Source organism: Astatotilapia calliptera, chromosome 20, assembly GCF_900246225.1.
Source record: "Astatotilapia calliptera chromosome 20, fAstCal1.2, whole genome shotgun sequence".
NCBI lineage: Eukaryota > Metazoa > Chordata > Actinopteri > Cichliformes > Cichlidae > Astatotilapia > Astatotilapia calliptera.
The window spans coordinates 7,913,675-7,932,565 of record NC_039321.1 but is presented as its reverse complement, the minus strand read 5'-3'; the positions used below and the strand labels follow the sequence as shown (position 1 = coordinate 7,932,565).

General features: G+C 40.7%; 1 protein-coding gene across 1 annotated transcript in view; it reads left to right on the top strand.

Moving 5' to 3' along the window:
* itga5 (integrin, alpha 5 (fibronectin receptor, alpha polypeptide)) overlaps positions 1 to 18,872 on the top strand; it is a 35,388-nt gene extending 16,516 nt beyond the window's left edge. The window contains exons 5-30 of the mRNA XM_026153140.1: positions 40 to 101; positions 199 to 244; positions 359 to 484; positions 571 to 615; positions 854 to 897; positions 1,112 to 1,168; positions 1,784 to 1,836; positions 1,924 to 2,129; positions 2,991 to 3,182; positions 3,275 to 3,320; positions 3,590 to 3,703; positions 5,034 to 5,089; positions 5,486 to 5,643; positions 5,834 to 5,971; positions 8,311 to 8,378; positions 9,789 to 9,939; positions 10,045 to 10,137; positions 10,699 to 10,778; positions 10,929 to 11,009; positions 11,112 to 11,217; positions 11,514 to 11,672; positions 12,267 to 12,374; positions 14,996 to 15,109; positions 15,716 to 15,817; positions 15,946 to 16,068; positions 16,195 to 18,872. Of these exons, the coding sequence (XP_026008925.1) occupies positions 40 to 101; positions 199 to 244; positions 359 to 484; positions 571 to 615; positions 854 to 897; positions 1,112 to 1,168; positions 1,784 to 1,836; positions 1,924 to 2,129; positions 2,991 to 3,182; positions 3,275 to 3,320; positions 3,590 to 3,703; positions 5,034 to 5,089; positions 5,486 to 5,643; positions 5,834 to 5,971; positions 8,311 to 8,378; positions 9,789 to 9,939; positions 10,045 to 10,137; positions 10,699 to 10,778; positions 10,929 to 11,009; positions 11,112 to 11,217; positions 11,514 to 11,672; positions 12,267 to 12,374; positions 14,996 to 15,109; positions 15,716 to 15,817; positions 15,946 to 16,068; positions 16,195 to 16,278 (2,612 nt within the window). The 3' untranslated portion in view covers positions 16,279 to 18,872. The remainder of the gene's footprint in view (positions 1 to 39; positions 102 to 198; positions 245 to 358; positions 485 to 570; positions 616 to 853; positions 898 to 1,111; positions 1,169 to 1,783; positions 1,837 to 1,923; positions 2,130 to 2,990; positions 3,183 to 3,274; positions 3,321 to 3,589; positions 3,704 to 5,033; positions 5,090 to 5,485; positions 5,644 to 5,833; positions 5,972 to 8,310; positions 8,379 to 9,788; positions 9,940 to 10,044; positions 10,138 to 10,698; positions 10,779 to 10,928; positions 11,010 to 11,111; positions 11,218 to 11,513; positions 11,673 to 12,266; positions 12,375 to 14,995; positions 15,110 to 15,715; positions 15,818 to 15,945; positions 16,069 to 16,194) is intronic.
* Positions 18,873 to 18,891: the final 19 nt, after the last annotated feature.

Below are 18,891 nucleotides of genomic sequence, written 5' to 3'. Positions count from 1 at the left end.
GTAAGTCCTTCATGATACACCGCTCCTTTTGTCCTTCAGAAATCAGTGGTCCATCAGGACAAGGTTACTGCCAGGGAGGATTCAGTGCCGAATTTACAAAGGTAAATGTACATTTTCTGTCAGTGAACCAACACGGGTTTCTTGAATAGTTGTATTTTTTCCCACTGAGGTAATTCACAGGTGTTATTTTTCTTTTAGGATGGCAAAGTGGTGCTGGGAGGACCAGGCAGTTATTTCTGGCAAGGTATGTAGGACCTGCATCAATCAAAAGTCAAAAACAAAAAACACACACGCACACACAGAAATCTCAGTATGTCCTTCCAAGTTTCTTTCTTATCATTATCTTATCGTATTTTAGGTCAAGTGATCTCTGCAGCTAAGGAGGACATTATCAGAGCATACTATCCAGGCTATTTTATTCAGGCGGTGAGTGGCCAGATCCAGACCAAACAGGCCCATTCTTTGAAAGATGACAGCTATCAAGGTAAGCTAATTAAAACTTTATAAATTTTGCTAAATCACATGTCGTCATGTACCTGCCACGAAAGCTAATTTTTCTGTTTCCTACAGGCTACTCTGTTGCAGCTGGGGAATTTAGTGGTGATGGGGTAGAAGGTAAGTCAACAAATCAGGTAGCAGACACTGCCAGCATTAGGTGAGGTTGACAAATAGTGAAACACTTAAAGACATTTACAGAGCAACATGAATGTTATAGTTGTAGTAAGATAAACATAAATCATTTACAATATTTTACATAATTATTGAGCTGGAAATGTCTTTAGTAAATTCTGTTATCCTCTGACTGGGCTTTAACCGTATTTTTCCCACTTTAAATCTTTGCTTTGTCTCACAGATTTTGTTGCTGGGGTTCCAAAAGGACACATGCTTTATGGTTCGGTAAGATCGCTTAATCATCACTCTCATTTTGGCTTTCATTTAAGCGCTTTTAGAATGGGAAGCCTGGGATTTATACTTGGGAATGATACAAGAAAGAAAACAACTTTAGCGATATTGTCACAGTGGGGATTATTTTTGCAGTGAATTCCTTTCCATGGATCGTGCTTATATTAGACCCTATAAAAGTTCCCCATATGTGCTTGCTGTGTTGCAGGTGTCTATTCTGAACGGTACAGATCTGACAAACATGACTGAGTACACTGGAGAGCAGGTGAGTCCAAAAACTCCCACCTGAGCCAACTACAGAAAGTTCTGTAATGCTCCACTTCCTCTGTGTTTTTATTGCTCAGCTCCCCATGAGAGCTCTTAATTTGCTGATTCATAGTAAGCATAAATAATTTCCTCTACTGCAAACCACAATAGAGACAAAAATCTAGCAAACACAATACTGCAAATCTCAGTTCTTGGGGGGGAAAGTGCAGTCGCAATTTGTGCAAATGGTTCTAGGAATAGAAAAGCAATCAACTTATTTCAACACTGGTGATTGACTCAGCTGAACAAATATAATCACAAGCGAATTTGCATACACTACGGCGAGACTGCTTTTGCAGTGCTTTGTAGACTGAAAATCGTGACAGAAACTGAACGAGAAATGGAACCGACAGGCCTTCACTGGACCCAACCTGTAAAACCCATCAAGCCTTTGTGATTTCTTGAGTCTTTATGATTTTTTTTTGTTCTAGTAACAGAGAAAACACGCCTGAAGTTTAGTTTAACAGTGTGAGGGTTTGGGATTTTGGACTGCTTAAATTGTAATCATGTCTTCTGTTGTTGTGATGTTTAAAGTCATGGAAACACCTTTTCTTTTTTCTTTTTTTTTTAATAGATGGGCTCATATTTTGGGTATGCAGTGGCCACAACTGACATTAACAGTGATGGGTGAGTAGTAGCTGTCTGTCTTTCTTTATTTTATTTTTCAGTGCATCTTTCTTTTTCTTTTTTGTGATGTTCCTGTTTTGTCTGCAGGATGGTTGACCTGCTGGTGGGAGCTCCCATGCTCATGGTCCGAAGCTCTCATGGACGCCTGGAAGAGATGGGCCAAGTCTACGTTTATCTCCAGCGTAGCCCCTTGAAACTAGAGTCCCGCCTACCTCTAACAGGCACTCAGGTGTTTGGGAGATTTGGCAGCACCATTGCACCCTTGGGAGATCTGAACTTGGATGGTTTCAATGGTAAGAATAGGGAATTATAATATGGTAGGACAGAAATTGGTAATGTGGGGAAATGATATATAAGGCGACAATTTAAAAGAAAGAAATTTAGTAACAATCTATTATGATGCTACTTTTTTCTCATTACACTTTGAGAATGCTTGTATGCTTTGTTATAATATCGAAGATTACGCTATAACACAATGACGCTCTGTAGAAATGTGCTTGCTTGAACCACTTATGGTCTCTAAAGAATGAAGCCGAATAGCTTTGGTGACTTCAACAATATTTATAGCCTACAATACATTTCACTTTATGAATGAACCAAACTAGAAGACTAATAATGCTAAACCTAAAGACTGTTATGGATGGTAACTAAGTGTTTAGCTTAAAAGATAAAACAGTTATTGGTTATGAACTTTAAGTGTTGCTGCTTATGTCACAATGTAAGGCATATAGTCAATAAATGATATAGTATATACAATGATGAGTATGTTAAGTGATCTTGGTATAAGAGGATGAACATGAGAGCTTATCAGCTAGGATTCAGTTTTAGCTTTAATCACAGAAATGGACCGGAAGTTTCATTCCTACATAACTGGGGATTATGTAGATCACACAGAGCATCATCACATAGGTTGACTTCTAAATACCCCTGTGTCCTTATGTCAAAGAAAAAAAGTTTTGCTTCTTTGTGCAATTTCAAAACATTAGCAACACTTTGTAGAGCAAGGAAACCTACATACTGTAGGCTATTTAAGTAAATCATGCATATTAATTTTGTAGTGAAAAACAGCTGAAACTATAAATAAAGTGCTCTGGGATTTTAGTTTCTTTCTCTAAATCTCAACGGTAATATAAGTTAATTTTTCCCCCTGCAAGATGTGGCTATCAGCTGTCCATTTGGAGGAGAAGATCAGCAGGGACTGGTTTATATTTACAATGGATACTCAGAAGGACTCAGACAAAAGCCATCTCAGGTGATTAGGGGGCAGTGGGCTGCAGGGACTATTCCTGCTAGCTTTGGATTTGCTCTCAGAGGTGCTAAGGACCTGGACATGAACGGATACCCAGGTAAGTGAGGATGAAATTTGTAATGAGCATCATTAACGGTTTATTTATTTATTTTTTGTGTGTGTTTAATTTATCTTTCTTAATTTCCTCAGATCTCATTGTTGGAGCTTTTGGTATTAATAAGGCTATTCTATATAGGTATGTTTTATTTTTATGTATGTTTTTGCTTGATCGAAAAGTCAAATTCCAAAATTAAGTCTGGGGGAAAAAGCATGGCTGTGTTCGTCTGCCTGGTGTGCCAAGATAAATGTTTGGTCACTCTACAGATATAGTGTAAGAACAAAACAAAAGGAAAGACATAGAAATAGAGTTTCCAAAATCTGAAGCTAATCTATGAAGCACTTAAAGTGGAAACTGTAATATCTGATGACTGTGTCTTCAATCAGCATTCTTGTTGTTGCCTACAGATCCCGGCCGATAGTCAACACCAGTGCCTCGCTGACAGTTTCCCCCACCATGATTAATCCTGAGGAGAAGAACTGCATTCTCACCACTGGAAACTCCAGCATTCCCGTTTCCTGGTGAGTATTCAGACGGTCCAGAATTACAGAACACTCTGTTTCCTGCAGCTCTTCACTTTTGGTATTTATTTGACCCAACTGCAGAGACATGGGCTTCCCCATTTCCCCCATGCATAAACATTTCTATCATAATAGGAAGTTTTGATAAAGAATATCCTTTACACAGTGATGGTATTCTGAGGACTGCTCTTATCTGACCTATTTTCAGAGTGTCTTCATATAACACACTTTATTTTGTGGAGTGGAGAGAGAAAAAAAGTTGAATAGAAGCATTGTTTGCAGTTTTCAGCCTGATCTAACTGTGCAAAGTATCCAGCTCCAAAAAAAAAGAAAAACCCTAGAGGAAGGAGACCACGGTAGCTTGCTGCTCGACACGGTTGACACTGTGCTCCTGTTTCAGCTTCCCCCCCTTCTCTACATGCTGATCCATAAAGGAAACTGTTGTATACACATATGTCTTGATTGTGCTACGTTGCCTGGTGATGGGGAGATTTTGGTGATCGGGGGGAGGAGAGCAGAGGAAATAATGGGAGGGGAGGGGCTGGAAGGTTTTTGCAGTTGCTTTGAATGAGATATTGTTTGGTGGTGGAACACAGCTGGGAAACATCAGGACACGTAGACTCCCGTGAGCGTGCGCACACAGTTGTGCCGAAAAGGGCAGACACAGGAGCATTCATATGAAGTTACTGCTACTCTTCAAAAGGAGGCTTTGCACTTTCTCTGTCTTTTGCTCTCATTTTTCACCTCTCTTCCTGTTACTTTGCTTTTTTTCGGTAAAGCCCATCCATCTTTCTTTTCTCTTTTGCATTATTTTTTTTCTGTGACTCTTTCAAGGGGTTACTAGTGATAGGGGTTGGGGGTTTTGGGGTTGCAGACTTGGACAGCGGCGGCATGTTGTGTGGCTGATGTCATGGGAGAGAGCTACAGGCTTATATAGACAGCCACTCACTGGTCAGCACTGAAACCTGAGTCGTTGCTCAATTTCACCCTTCTTAACTCTGCTATTTCTTTGTGTGTGGGGAGGGCTGCGGGTGGAAAGCGGAGACACACTGATTTATCAGCCTGGCCCGCAAAAGTAGTTTTATGCCAGCCTATCTCCAAACATGTGTGGTTTTTGTCATAATATTCACTGAAAGCTCAGTGTGCTCCACGCCTTGTAATGTGAACCATGTAATGAGCTGACACACACAAAAAAAGTCACCCATGAGAAAAGGCGAGAGAACAAGGGAGGGCATCTGAGGTGTCTTATGTGTACAGTATTTACACAGAGTCTCTGCCATTAATGGATATGCTTCTCTCATCATGTCCTTGTCCTTTCTTCCCAAAACAGTGTCAACCTGAGTTTCTGCATATCTGCTGATGGGAAACACCTTCCAAAGAACTTAGGTGAGCCAATTTTCCACATCTGCATTTTATTACAAACTGTCAAATAGCCACCAGTGGTAATGTTTTAAATCCATAACAGTCTGTAGGTTAAAGTGTTTTGGCAGCTAATGCAGATTTTCAGACTTTGTTATGACAAAAAGGGAGTGCAGCATGCCAAATGTCCTTTGTGATCCACCTTGAGTGATCTAACCTCTTCTGTCCTCAACATTTTTCCTCGTTACCTCTTAGTTATCATCTCTTATTAGTCCCCCTCAGTACACAACAGCTCTATGTGCCATTGACTATGTTGTGTGTATTTCAGAGTATTTACGGAGTTCCTTTTCAGACCTGTCACTTTGTGACTCTAGAACATTCATCACACCATGAATGGTCATTTGTGTGTGTTATGCGTTCCAGATTTCCAGGTGGAGGTGCAGCTTGATAGTCATAAGCACAAGCAGAAAGGTGCAGTGAAGAGGGCTCTGTTCTTGGATTCCCAGCAGCCTTTGCTCCCGATGACTGTGAGGCTGAACCACGGACAGCAAGTGTGCCAGCATAAAAGAATCTACCTAAGAGTAAGTCCTCTCTTTCTCTAACAAAAAATGACATTTAAGCCTGTGCAATGCTTATATGCAGTTTTTCAATAATGATTCTAAGTGAAGTGTAACTAATAGCTGTAGTCATTTTATAGTTGTGTTTCTGTGTCACTTTTGAACAGCCAAATTGCACGGTGGTATGACACAAAATGTGTTTTTCTCACTGTAGGATGAGAAGGAGTTCAGAGATAAACTCTCCTCTATTTATGTGGCCTTGAACTTCAGCTTGGACCCAAAAGCTGCAGCTGACTCCCACGGCCTGCGGCCCATCCTCAACTATCAGACCACACACGTAATTGAGCAAAAGGTAATTTGACGTGAACTACACTTCTATCAGCTAGGTTAATTAACCCGGGTATCTACAGAGCTGTTTAAATTATTATATAGTAAGTTCACTAATAATCTGCATGTGCGACTGAGATTCCTTCAACTCATTCTTTCTGATCTCTCGATTGCACTTTCCGCCATCATTCAGTAATCACTGGCCAACTCCTTACTGACTCTTCCGTTCATGATGAAAGTGTGAATCTTTTCTTTGTCGGCTGGGAAGAGATCCAGGGTGTCTGGAAAGTTGTTTTCAAAATGAAAATGTGAGACACATGTACAGTGGCGTGTTTCCTTGTCCCAGCAGGAGTAGCTCTTGGCCTGCTTAGCTACTGAGGTGAGTGTTTTCAGAGCTGCAGGCAGAGAAGGATGGTCAATATTTCAGGGAGGGGCACGGACAGAATGTTGGCCCCTCTGGTTGAAGTGTCTCAGCATTTCTACATGAAGGCATCTTTTCAGCTGTGGCACAGCACGCACCATATGTTTAATTCAGCAACAGCCACCAGATTGGAGCATTAGGGGAATAGCAATCAGTCTAGTTTGATCTCCATCTCTTTCTTTTTCGTTCTCTACCCTTGTGTGTTTCTCTTTTTTCCTTTTGGACCTTGTCACTGCTGTTTTTCTTTCCTAAATATCAAAGCTTTTGGGCCTCCAACAGATGTGGTCTACTGCTGTACCAAGACCTTGAGACAAGCCTGAGAGAAAGAATTAGCCATAAACCTGAATCCGTTCTTTGAATGTATAAAAGCAGAGTAGGAGTGGTGTCAGACTGCCAACAAATTTAATTAATTTTGCTTTACTCTGTATGAATATAACGGTATACAAACAGAGTATGGTGACTATTATACCACAGCCTTGGCCTAGAATAGATACATGATGCCCTCTTGATTTCCACACATGCTTTGAGAATGTGTGGAAGGCGATATAACAGTTCATAGACTCTGCCAAGTTCGTACTCTCTCAAAGCTGGAGTGCGAATGAAAGGCAGCTTTTGCGCCGAGCGCAGTCTCACTCTCTCACCCTAACATTTTCCACATGTATCTGTGAAGATTTGTGGCATTATGATGGATCTATTAATTGCTATCGCATCGCTCGTCTTGCACATAGCATGCATTTGTATGCATGCCAGTAAAGATTCAAGTTGCAGCCACCTTTGGAGAACTTGGAACCGGCTGAAATTGTGAATCAATGCCCTCCTTGTTCTTAAAACAAAGTCGTCTGACCAATTGAATATGATTTTGATGAATGTGCTCCAGTCATATTGCCAAGGTTGTGTTTTGTTTTTGCCAAATGATACTTGGACTCATTATGTCACATGCTGATGTCAGTGTTGATGTTGTTTAAGTACAGTAATGGTGGTACGAATGTTGTTTTCCTGCCCCAAACAGACATATGAGCTGGGGTGCACATGCGGCCAAGTTAGCATGGTGGTTACCATGGTGTGCATAATTAGAGCTCCTAGATGGTGTAATGACAAGGGGGGTTCTTGGCTCTCTTTAATCTTCTTCTCTATTTCTATTTATTGTCTTTATCATCATGAACATCATCACACTGTCATAGTCGCGGCGAGATGCAATTTAGCAATCCACAGGGCTTTCCCTGCCACACGTTCAGCGGTCATCCACTTATCCGGCAGTGTTTCTGCTCCTTTCTTGTCTTTCCCTCCACTGTAATCTCTGAACCATCCCTCCTGCTGTCAGGTCACCAGAGATATCTTATGTCTCAGCAAGTTCCTTTAGGCTGTAGGCTTCTCCCTTTACATTTGATCATGCTCCACAGTGGTGTAGTGTGTGGTGAAGGCGCGGTTTACCACATAGCGCTGTGATGTGGGACACTGGTTAAAGTTGGGAGCTGGCTGCTTTGTGCTCAGCTCCATAGGAGTATCTTCTTTTGTACAGGCTCTGATCTGCACCCTGTTTATAATCTCCCCCAGTTTTACATTGCAAACAGAAAGCACGTGCGTGCCGGGACAGCTGGCTCATCAGGCTGTCTGTTGCTGTCATGACCTCACTGAGGCAGTTATTGTCTCTGTGTTTTTAGCTGTCTGATGTGTAGTGATGATGTCTTGTAAATAAGAGGGGTTGCAGTCCAGGTGTGTGTGCATCTTGGGTGGTGGTCCAGAGACAGGTGGTGGAATATATTAGTCATACTGCATGTTGCATCTTGCTACACTCATCTTGTTCTCTTCCTTAAACAGAGCTTGTGATTTATCTTGTGTACCTAATTCTCTTCACGTGTAGAATAAGTGTCACAACCTACTGTGTGATGTTGGCCTGCACCCCTATATTCAGACTTTTATCATCTTCAATTTGTATCTTCTAGGCACAGATTCTGTTGGACTGTGGAGAGGACAACATCTGTGTTCCTGACTTGAAGCTGGCAGTTAGCGGGTGAGTCTTTTTCCTTAGCTGTTGCTAAAAATCCCAGAGCATATAGGTTTTAGAAAATAGAATAAAGTTCAATGGATATTACACAGTGAACCCTGAACAGGATTACAAACACTGAAATTTTCACCTCCGCTATGCAAAAAGAGACCCTAAAGCATAAAAACAGCTGTTATTGTTGTTCTCTACTTTCTGTTTAGTTTAACAAACCACAGTGTGAGTGTTAATAGCTACAATTTTGAAGTACAGTAGGGGCACCATTCGTTAAAAACAAAACAAAGCAGGAAATAGCTCAGCTCCACAGGTGCTGTGACAAACGCTAAAGGGGGAAAGACAGAAAAGATGAAAGGAATCTGTTTGCAAGAGGCCCAACCCTGTCTTCATCGCCATCCCCGCTACACTTTGATTCGAGAAATCTGTTAGCAGTTTTCTCAAAAATAACTGCCTCCCTGATACTCCCTGCTCTGCTCTGTCATTTTGATTTCACATTCCTATATTTATCTACCATCTGACCCCATTTTTCCCAATGTATAACTTATCTATTACATATGGAACAACCTGCTGGGATTCTGCTGCGCCCCATCCGATAGAAACCCAGACGCAGAAAGTGTGATTAGTGCAATTAAAATTATACTTTGTTGATTTTCGTCTGCTCTGCAGTAAATTATGGCAGCCTAATAGTTGTTGGAGGGGGTGATCAGATGGTCATGATTTAGTGGAATTTCAGAGAAAAATGTATCCAACATTTGTACGATGTTTTTTTTTCTATTCCGCTGCCAAATCACATAACCTGTTAGACCAAGGGTCCCTCAGGGAAGTCTTAGGGTTTTGTGGTGTTTTCTAATTTTGAGGCTTTGTTTGCTTTAAAAAGTGCCATGTCAGTTAAAATCAGGCCCCAGCTGAATCTTTGGCCAGCAGAGGATCGGCTTTATAACTCGTCTCCCTTTTGCTGTCTCTTGCTTTTATGAGAATAGACTTTAATTAAAAGTGCCCTTGTAGCCCTTCTTGTGGAATTTCTCTTTGTGCCTAGCTTTGGAGGAAGGTGTAGGGAGTGAGAAAAAGCAATAATTGGGAGATGCTTTATAATTCTGCGCCTTTTGTATGTCTTTAATATCACATGGGGAAAAAAATTATGTAAAGTGGGCTATTTTGAGATTAATCTAATTGTTGCATTTTTGCAGCCAGGTTCTAAATAAAATCGATCTTATAAGCACAGAGCATGCAGTTATATTAGTTTTATTAGAGCAATTTGCAATTTATTGCCTGTTCCACTGCCAGCAAATGGGAACAAAGAATGCCCTTGTTTACTTGGAAAACAACTCAATCCATGTTTATTTATGGAGGTATTTATCTAGTGACCCAACTAATCATTTGGGGGTTTCTTTGTTTTGTATTTCTTTTTCCTTGGGTCCTCAGTGACAGGAAGGAAGTCTACCTTGGTGATGACAACTCACTGACCTTGACATTCAATGCCAGGAATGAGGGTGAGGGAGGGGCATATGAAGCAGACCTGTATGTGGTGCTGCCCCCTGAAGCTGACTACATTGGCATTGCCCGCAATAATGAGGTGAATAGAAACAATCAAACTGACACCCTGATTTTGGGACTATTGGGACTTTAATCTTGATGATTTTCTTTCGATGTGGTTTGACCAGTCTGTCCTCTTTTCCAGACCTTGACCCAGTTGACTTGCAGCTATGAGACGGAGAACCAGACCCGATACCTCAGCTGTGATTTGGGGAACCCAATGAAGTCGGGCACCAATGTAGGAGCAATGTTGTCTTTTGGCTGTCTTTCTCTTTTAGCTCAGTGCTTAAGAAGTTTAAGTGTTGTGACACAAACAAGGTTGTTTGTTTGCTTGTTTTGTTTACATAGGACATATAAATAGTATCTGAAATTTAATGTATCAGTTATCAGTTCATAGAAACTAAAAAAGGAAGTGATGCGATCTTCATTTTGGGTGTGGACAGCACAGGAAAAGTCAACGTGTGTCAGGAAATGGTGTGGCAGGAAGTACAGGCTACATTTGTTCTATTGGTTCCCTTTTTTATTGATTGAGTCACAAGTCAGCATGTTTTTAATAGGTTTGCGGTGCAAGACAGTTGGCTACATGTTAACTCAAAGCGACAAAAAGACTTCTTTATTGTAAATGGATCTGACTGAATGACCCCTTAATAATGTGCAGCACAGGAACAAGAAGTCACATTTTTGTGCTGCAACATGCTCAAGCAGTCAGTCAGTAATTTTAGGTCCTTTCCTTTTCTCTGTTACTTGTAATGAGAAAAAATTCAGAGGATGTTAATATGTCTGAACTTCCTTTCCTTAGCTCTGGGCAGGCCTACGTTTCACAGTGCCGCGGCTGAAGGACACACACAAAACGATTCAGTTCGAGGCGCAAATCCGCAGGTACAATTTCATGTGATCACCAACACAGGAAAAAATAGCAAAAGTGTACACAATATCAACTACTTCTGATTTAATAGTACTGATTTTCACAACTCTCAAATTACATCAGCTAATCAGATCTTCTTTTTTTTCCATTCTCTGTTTCCACAGCAAAAATGAGAATAATTCCCATAGTGAGGTTGTAGCCTCCAAGCTGGAGGTGATTGTTAAGGCTGATGTCATTCTACAGGGGTGAGCTGAGTGTTAGAATTCCCCCATTCGTGCTTTTGTGACTTCATTAAATCCCTAGTGCCTCCCTACACATACTCTCATACCCCTCCTTCCCATTTTAAGTGTGTCTCGACCAGATAAGGTCTTCTTTCCGCCGGCCAACTGGAAACTGACCAAAAATTACAACGTGGAGGTGGACGTTGGGCCTGCCGTGGAACACATCTATGAGGTAATCGATGTTAGCTGTGCATGCTCAGTGGGGTTGAGCAGATTGGTTTGGAAAGCAGATATTATAGTTTTAAAAAAAAAGGAGGAGGAAGACAGAGGAGGAAAACCAGATCACACGGTGGGATTTGCGCCAGTGCAGATCCATGGATTTGTGGATTAAAAAAAGTACACCAGATATTAATATTTCAACATGGGAAAGAAACTGCTTGGAGAAACAAATGAAAAAATTAAGGGGACTCTTACAGTTTTTTTAATGTTTGATATAGTAAAATGTTTCTTTTTCACTCCTTTTTCCAGCTTGTGAACAATGGCCCTAGTAGGATCAGCCACACCCTACTTGAGCTGCGCTGCCCTTTCCGTGTCCAAGGTCAAACTCTCCTTTACCCTCTGGAGTTCTCCACTGAAGGCCCCATTAACTGCACAGCTGACAAAAACATGAACCACCGAAACCTTAAAGTGAGTGACATTCAGATGAACACCTCTCAGGGTCAAATGAGGCAAAGTCAGAGAGTGAAGATCTCCCATCATTTCCCTGTGTGATTCCCAACGGTTGGCCCACACCCACCTTCTCCACCCTGAATCTCGACTCCACCCAGGACACTTTCCCCACCACTGCTTTGAAGTTCAAACTCTTCCCTATGCTCAGCACAGCTTGATGAACCACCTCACCCAGCAACACACTCATTCATCTACAACACCCCCTCATACTAAGTTGTAACTTGGGGATTTTGTGGGCAAAACATTTTAGTGTGGTTGTTTGTGTTTACATGTGACGTTTGACAGATGTTGAGCAGAGCTGTGAGTGGTCATCTGTCTTAGCTGTGATCTAATGTTTTTCCCACCCCCTAGTGAATTGCTAAGTATGGTGTATTTCCATGGGAATCCATAAGGAGTAGAGCTCACATGCTTCTGATTAATGACAAAAAGCCTCAGGGTCATGCTAACATTAGGTCTTATATTGACAGAAAGGGTGGTGCACTTTTTTTGCCTAGTGAGGTCAGTATCTGTGTTGTTCTAATGGGTGGCTGGTGTGTTTCTGTTTTCCTTTAGCTCCAGCGCTCATCCACGGAGTCACCTATTCTGGCGCTAAAGGGCCATGAGCATCGCCTCGAGAGGAGGGACGTCCACAAGAATCAGCTTGCTCATTTGACTAACCTGGTAAGGCACTTAGCGGGAAATTGTCACATTCTGTAAGAGCAACATGTTTTATGCATGAATGAACCCTGTCGGACAAAAGGGTGGAGTCTAGCAGTCGGGGACTGATTGTGATAGTGTCTTTAAAGCAAAGGAATGACAAGCTTTAGTTTGTAGTTTGGAGTAAGTATGATGATGGAAGTAAATTCATTTTTGCACCACACATAAACTTATATTTGAAACTATAGATTTGATGCTTTTCTGTGCGACCCTGTTTTGGTGACACTGGCCCTGCTCCTACATGAAGCTCTGGGGACGGGAAATTAGGTTATGATGTCGTTAAAAGGGAGGGGTCAGAGGTTACAGGCTTGTCCCATTGTGGTGATTAACATTAAAGAGCCTTTAGTAGTGGTGGGGAAAAAGGCATGGGAGGCTTTTTGACTGTGATGCACTGCTTAGTTCACAGACTTGTCTCTAATTTTTGGCTCTGGGTGTTATAAGCCTGCTCAGCCCCCACACACTGGTCCTATTGATCCACCCAGCTGTAGGTAGCTGCTCTATCTCCCTCTCTGTGGATACCTGCCTCTACCAAAGAAGTCTTTGTCTCTGTGCCCGTCTCTCCTAACTGTGGTCGTTTATCAAGCATGTCCAATGACACTCTAGTATGAAGCAGCCCTTTCTCCTGTTTCTCTTGTGTCTGCACTTTTTCCTTATGCCTGAGAGAATAGACATCTCCATTCAGCACGAGTCTTGATCAGAATGCATTACTGTTTTGTGGTCAGAGAAGGTGAGATGGTGAGAATTGTAGATGACCTGTTTAGTTTTTGAAGGACTGGGATTAACTGCACCAAAACTCAAAAGACTTCCAAATTACTTTGATTTAAAATGGCCTCACTTTCATTGTGTTGTGGGACATGCAACATTCAGTGGCACTGAATGGGGAGCTCTTTGAAGATAATAGTGGTATATCTTATTGTTCTAGCACATGTAATACATTTGAAACCACTTTACAGACTTTTCTGCTTGCTAAAAGCAGGACTTCTTGGTTCAAAGATACCAGACGACTGGGGTGTTTCTGTGCATGTCCTCTTTGTGCTTGTGTGGGCTCTCTCTGGGCACTCCAGCTTCCTCCCACAGTCCAAAGACCTGCATGTTAGGTTAATTGGTGACTTTAAATTGTCCGTAGATGTGAATGCCTGTTTCTCTGTGTTAGCCTTTCAAAGGACTGCAAGCCTGTCCAGGGTGTACCCCGGCTCTCGTCTTATGACAGCTGGGATAGGCTCCAGCCACCTTGCTACCCTGAATTGGACAAGCTGCTAAGAAAATGGAAGGATGGAAAAAATTTGTAGGCTAATAATGGCCGAGCGCTTTACACGTATGTTTAAGGCCTTTAAAACCTCATGGGTTTACCAAGTTGGGATACCTGGCAGATGTTTATCTTTATCAGGGGCTGAACCAAAGTCCTCTTTATTAACAATCTATTAACATACTGACTGTAGACACGTATTAGTCTTAATTCTGTCCTTATTAATGTTGAATGACTGCCATATTTATGAACCAGCAACGGTAACTGTCAGCTTCAAGATTAACTAATTATAAATCTAACATCAAGCATGTCATATATGAAAAAGGGCTTCCACGTATTTGATAGTTCTGTTATGTTTTACCTTACCAAATGCTCTCATTATCTTACTTGAAATATGGCTGCAGTTAACAGTAGTTTTACCTGATCAACACTCTGATTCAAAACCACCTAATTTATTATTAGCACCATTGAAGCGTAATTGTAAAACTTCACAGACCGCTTCCGTACAGTAGCTGTGTTTTCAAGCTCAACTGTCATTTTATTAAGGATCCATGCCTCCATGATCCAGCTCTTGACCACATAATCCTGCCAGTGAGGATATATGTGGGAACTGGGTCTGAGGCATCTTTGGCATTCGACCATGTGCATGTCATTTTCACAAACCTTTGAGGCCCTGCTGCCCTTGGGCATCAAGCATGACTACCGAACGGAAACAGACTGATATGCTCTCTGTCTGTCTGAATAATTATTAAGACTGTCTAAGACTGAGCCTAAAGGAACTAGGCGGGTACCCTCTTCTCCTACTTTTGCCTTTCTCTGTGTAATAAGTAAACTAATGGGTTCCCGCAGGAAACCCGCCGAAACCTCTCAGTCTAGGGGTGGTCTGGCTACAGTACCTTTAAAACAGAGTGTGCACATGTTTTAAAATGTTAAATGTATCAAGCTGCACTATGGGGATCTAATTAAGATTGTGTACTCTACAGTCTTGAGAAAAATGGGCTGGTTTTAGTGGTTGGGCAATAATGTGGCGAGTGGTGCATGCTGCATTTTTACAGTCTCATGACATTCCTTCAATCTAATTCGAAGCAGGCGTGCAATAGGGATCATAACATTGGGTTCTTTGTTATATTGTATATTTGTTCCACCGGCTTTTATTTATCTGTTCTGCTAGTTTTTAGATTTGCTTTAATAACTTCCACTTGAATTTAGGCTTTGTCATATTATTTAAGTTTAGTGGGAATACATTTTTTTTCAGATGGTATTCTCGCACAAAATGGCTTGAAATGTATTTAACATCGCAAACCACATCATAATGATGGCATTCTCTCTGTTTGCACAGAACTGCTCTACTGTGGACTGCTGGAAAGTTGAATGCAATGTGGGTCTTCTGCAGAAGGGGACTACAGCTATCCTTAAAATGCGATCCCGTGTCTGGGCTGAGACCTTCACTGAGGTTTGTGGGGGAAGAACCTTGCCATACAAACTCCCCACACACATACTGTACATTTTACATATCTTCCAAACATAAGACAAAATACAGTAATAAATTGATCTTCCCCTACCAGTGGCTGTATATTTTCTCATGTCAGGCTCTGGGAGGAAGTAAGAAGCCATTTTTATTAAAGCGTTATTAAAACAACACTGAGACTCGACCTCAAATGTGCTGCTAGGAAAGGCAAATAGTTGGAGTTGTCAGTAAGACATGTTTGGTTGTGATCAATTTGTACTCAGCAGCAGCTCTGAATCAGTTAACAGTATTACCAGTTACGCATATTTGCCTAAACAAATGAGACAACAGTTGCTTTCTGAGGATGCAGTTTGCTCCACACTGGTGTTCATACTGCAGCTTCTACCAGTGTTTGTCATGTCTAAAATACACAGATTATTTCCCATTTATGTGGTATGTACTGAAAATTTAATATTTGGTTACCACAGCTTCTCATAGGGTAGGAATGCTAAAGGGTGTTAAGCAGGGAGATGCACATGGTCAATGTCGCCACCTAGTGTATAACTAGTATATTATATGCATTTTGAATGTAATTTCTTTTTTCTTCTTCAGAGAGCTTATAAGCAATATGTGCTGGAGTGCCTGGCAGAATACCGTGTGAAGAAGATGCCATATGCAATCCAGCCTAAACTTTTTCCCAGTGGAAACAAAAAGGTATTTAATGTGTTTATTAAGTTATTCAATTTATTAGAACTTGTTCATTTCACACAAATCTATATTTTTAGTACATATTTTTGTATTGTTGTAGTTTGGAAGAAGACATCTTGTCTTGTCATCCTCAGGTGGTGACTCCAGTGGTTTGGAACAAGCCGGATATTGAGAACTCAGTTCCACTGTGGATCATCATCTTGGCTATTCTGGCTGGTTTACTGCTTCTGGCTCTTCTCATATACATCTTATACAGAGTGAGTACTGCTGTGATATAAAAGAATCATAGCATGCTTTTGATCTGAAAGATCAATTAATGGGCTGGTTTTCTGTTCTCATTTATGTTTCCTGCATTTCTGAAATGTTTTTTTTTCTTCTTGCAGTTGGGCTTCTTCAAACGATCTGACCCTTACGGCACTGCCATGGAGAAAGCGGAACTCAAACCGCAGGCTGCCTCTGAGGCCTAAAAGACCACCAAAGCTACCAAAACCACAGTACCTGGCCATATGATTGCAACGGAGAATTGTGGTGGAATATGTAGAGTGGATTTAAAAAAAAGAAAGAAAGACAGAAGCAGTTGAAGAGTTACAAGAAAGAAAGACTACTGGAACTCCACTGTGCTGCACTAGAGGAAGACAAAACTCCAAAGATCTCAAAGCCAAATGAATGTTTTCTTTTTCTATTTTTAATTTATGTCTTTTTTGCTGGCAGGGTTGGACTGTTATCAAATGGAACTTGTGTCAATGCATAAGGCTAACATTGGACTGTACAACAAAAAACGACTGCAGAAGAAATGCAGGCTACCGTCAACCTGCAGATGCAGGAAGATGGGTTTAATTTTATGGATTCTTGGTATGGATCATTTTGTTATTTCCCTGTAACTGCCTTATATTGGTGCTAATGACCTGATATGATTGCTGCCTCTAACAGGATATGGCCACATGTTGCTTGTGGCATCTAGGAGCTGTGAATTATGCTGCCTGCTGAGGCCTGAAAGTATTCTGATATCTCCTAAACACATTTAATTGACAAAAAGTAAGAAAACTGTTTATCTGCCTTTAGTAAAGGCTACATTACATCGACAAATATTTAACAACAAAACCTGTTTTAAAGCTCAGATTTCATAGCTAATTGTAATTCAATTCCTTTGCTAAAATTTAAGTAATTTTAAATCCCAACTATTCAGAGGTGCTGATTCTTGCCCAGTGCATGCTGGGATATGCTCCACCACTCCACCACTCCGGAAATTTTAAAAAATGCATAGATGGACATTTCTCACCCGACCATGGAACTGATCTCTCTCTGCCTCAGGTTGGTGGACAGTGCCGGGTTAAGTTGTTTTTGCACTCAAAGGAAATCTACTGATATTATTCCAAAGACACCAAAGACTGACTGACCTTCCTTTGAGTTCTGAATTTGACTCCTACTGATCACTTTGTTTAAATCCTGTATGTTTGAGTCGAGAGTTACCAGTGCTGGCAATGTCATTGTTGTGTAGTCGACTGGGATGGGACTGGAACCACCACAGACCTGTGAAACCTCATGTAAGGCCTGAAGCAGTGTGGTGCTTCTGTCAAAACGCAGTGTTCTCAAGATTTAGTTTTAATGTCATTACTCCTGCTTTGTTTGGATTGGGTTCATTCAAGATGGAAGCCTAAATGAAGCAAATTGTGCTTACGGTGGAGGAAATAAGCATATAATGATATATATATTTTTTAAACTGAAGACATGACAATCAGCAATCCTGTAGCCTCGACAGTAGGCTGAAGGCAGAATGATTCTTTTTCAGCATAAAATGTGTGTTGCTGTGAGATACTGTATTTTTCTATTCTTTTTTTTTTCTCTTTTTTTGTGTAAATGCTGCCCATGCTTAAAATGAGAAGTAGCTGAAGCCATCCCACACCCAGAGGCTGCAGGGACGCAACATTAAAATGCCTCGTGTTGGTTTCTTTTGACATATGCATAAGTTTAATGTGTCCTTAATGTAAATACTTAGTGCTTGTCAGTTACCGTTCCAGTTGTGTGTGTTTACATGTATACATGCGAGATTTCATGAATACATGCATTTGTGTGGATGGTATATTTATGAATGTTTGTTTTTGCCTTATTACCTTTCCCACTGCCTAGTCCTTTTTATGCCAATCACATCAGTAGCTTGAGATAATTGAGCTTAACCAGTTCTGCGTTACTTTTAAAATTGATAGCATAAATACCTCTAACAAAGGGATGACAGCTAGGCACTGGGAACTACATGTTGTTTGGAAGTGCAATATTTATATTCACTTGTTTTAATATTACAGTGCTTTCTTTTGATTTATGTTTTGTTTGTGATTGATTTGTGATAAATCAGACCTTTACGTGTGAAGGTGATGAACATGTAGCCAAATCCTTTGTTGGTGGTTCACTTGCTTTTTCTCACTAAGCATTATTTCAGGTGTGAAAGTTTTTGTTTTTCAAGGATTTTTCCCACTTCATATGTACTCACCACTGCAGGACCTTTCTGATCTCACTTTTTGTAGCATAGATTTTCATAAAAATACAAGCACATTTCTGGTATGTTGAATTAGTTTGGTGATTTATGTGCTCTGGTGTTGCACCTGTCCAAACAGCATCATACTGACCGTCTGCAATGCATTTGTTTGCTTCATTAAATTCTCTTCATAAATCCCCTTGTAGTTGATAGATACAATTTTCCAGATAGTCCACAAAATTTGCGTTTGGAAAATTATTTTTATCCTAAAATGTAGTCAGTAGACATTGTTTTTTTTTTTGTTTTTTTTTTAAACGAAACACAGAAAATCATTATTTATAATGATGGGATAATTTTACTTCTTCCTCCTCAGTTACATCAGGAGAAAGCACTGGTTTCTTCATTTTGTTATTTACATGTCTTAGCCAGGACTTTCAAAAAGGTGTTGTAAATATTAATAAGATGGAGAATTGTGAATATCCTCACCCCATATTGGGGAGACCCTTTAATGTCAGGTGGAATGGGGGCTCTTTGAAGGTCAATTTTTACCTGTTACGGTTTGTACTTTAAATAAAATGATTCCTTTTTAAACATGTTTGTACTGTCATTA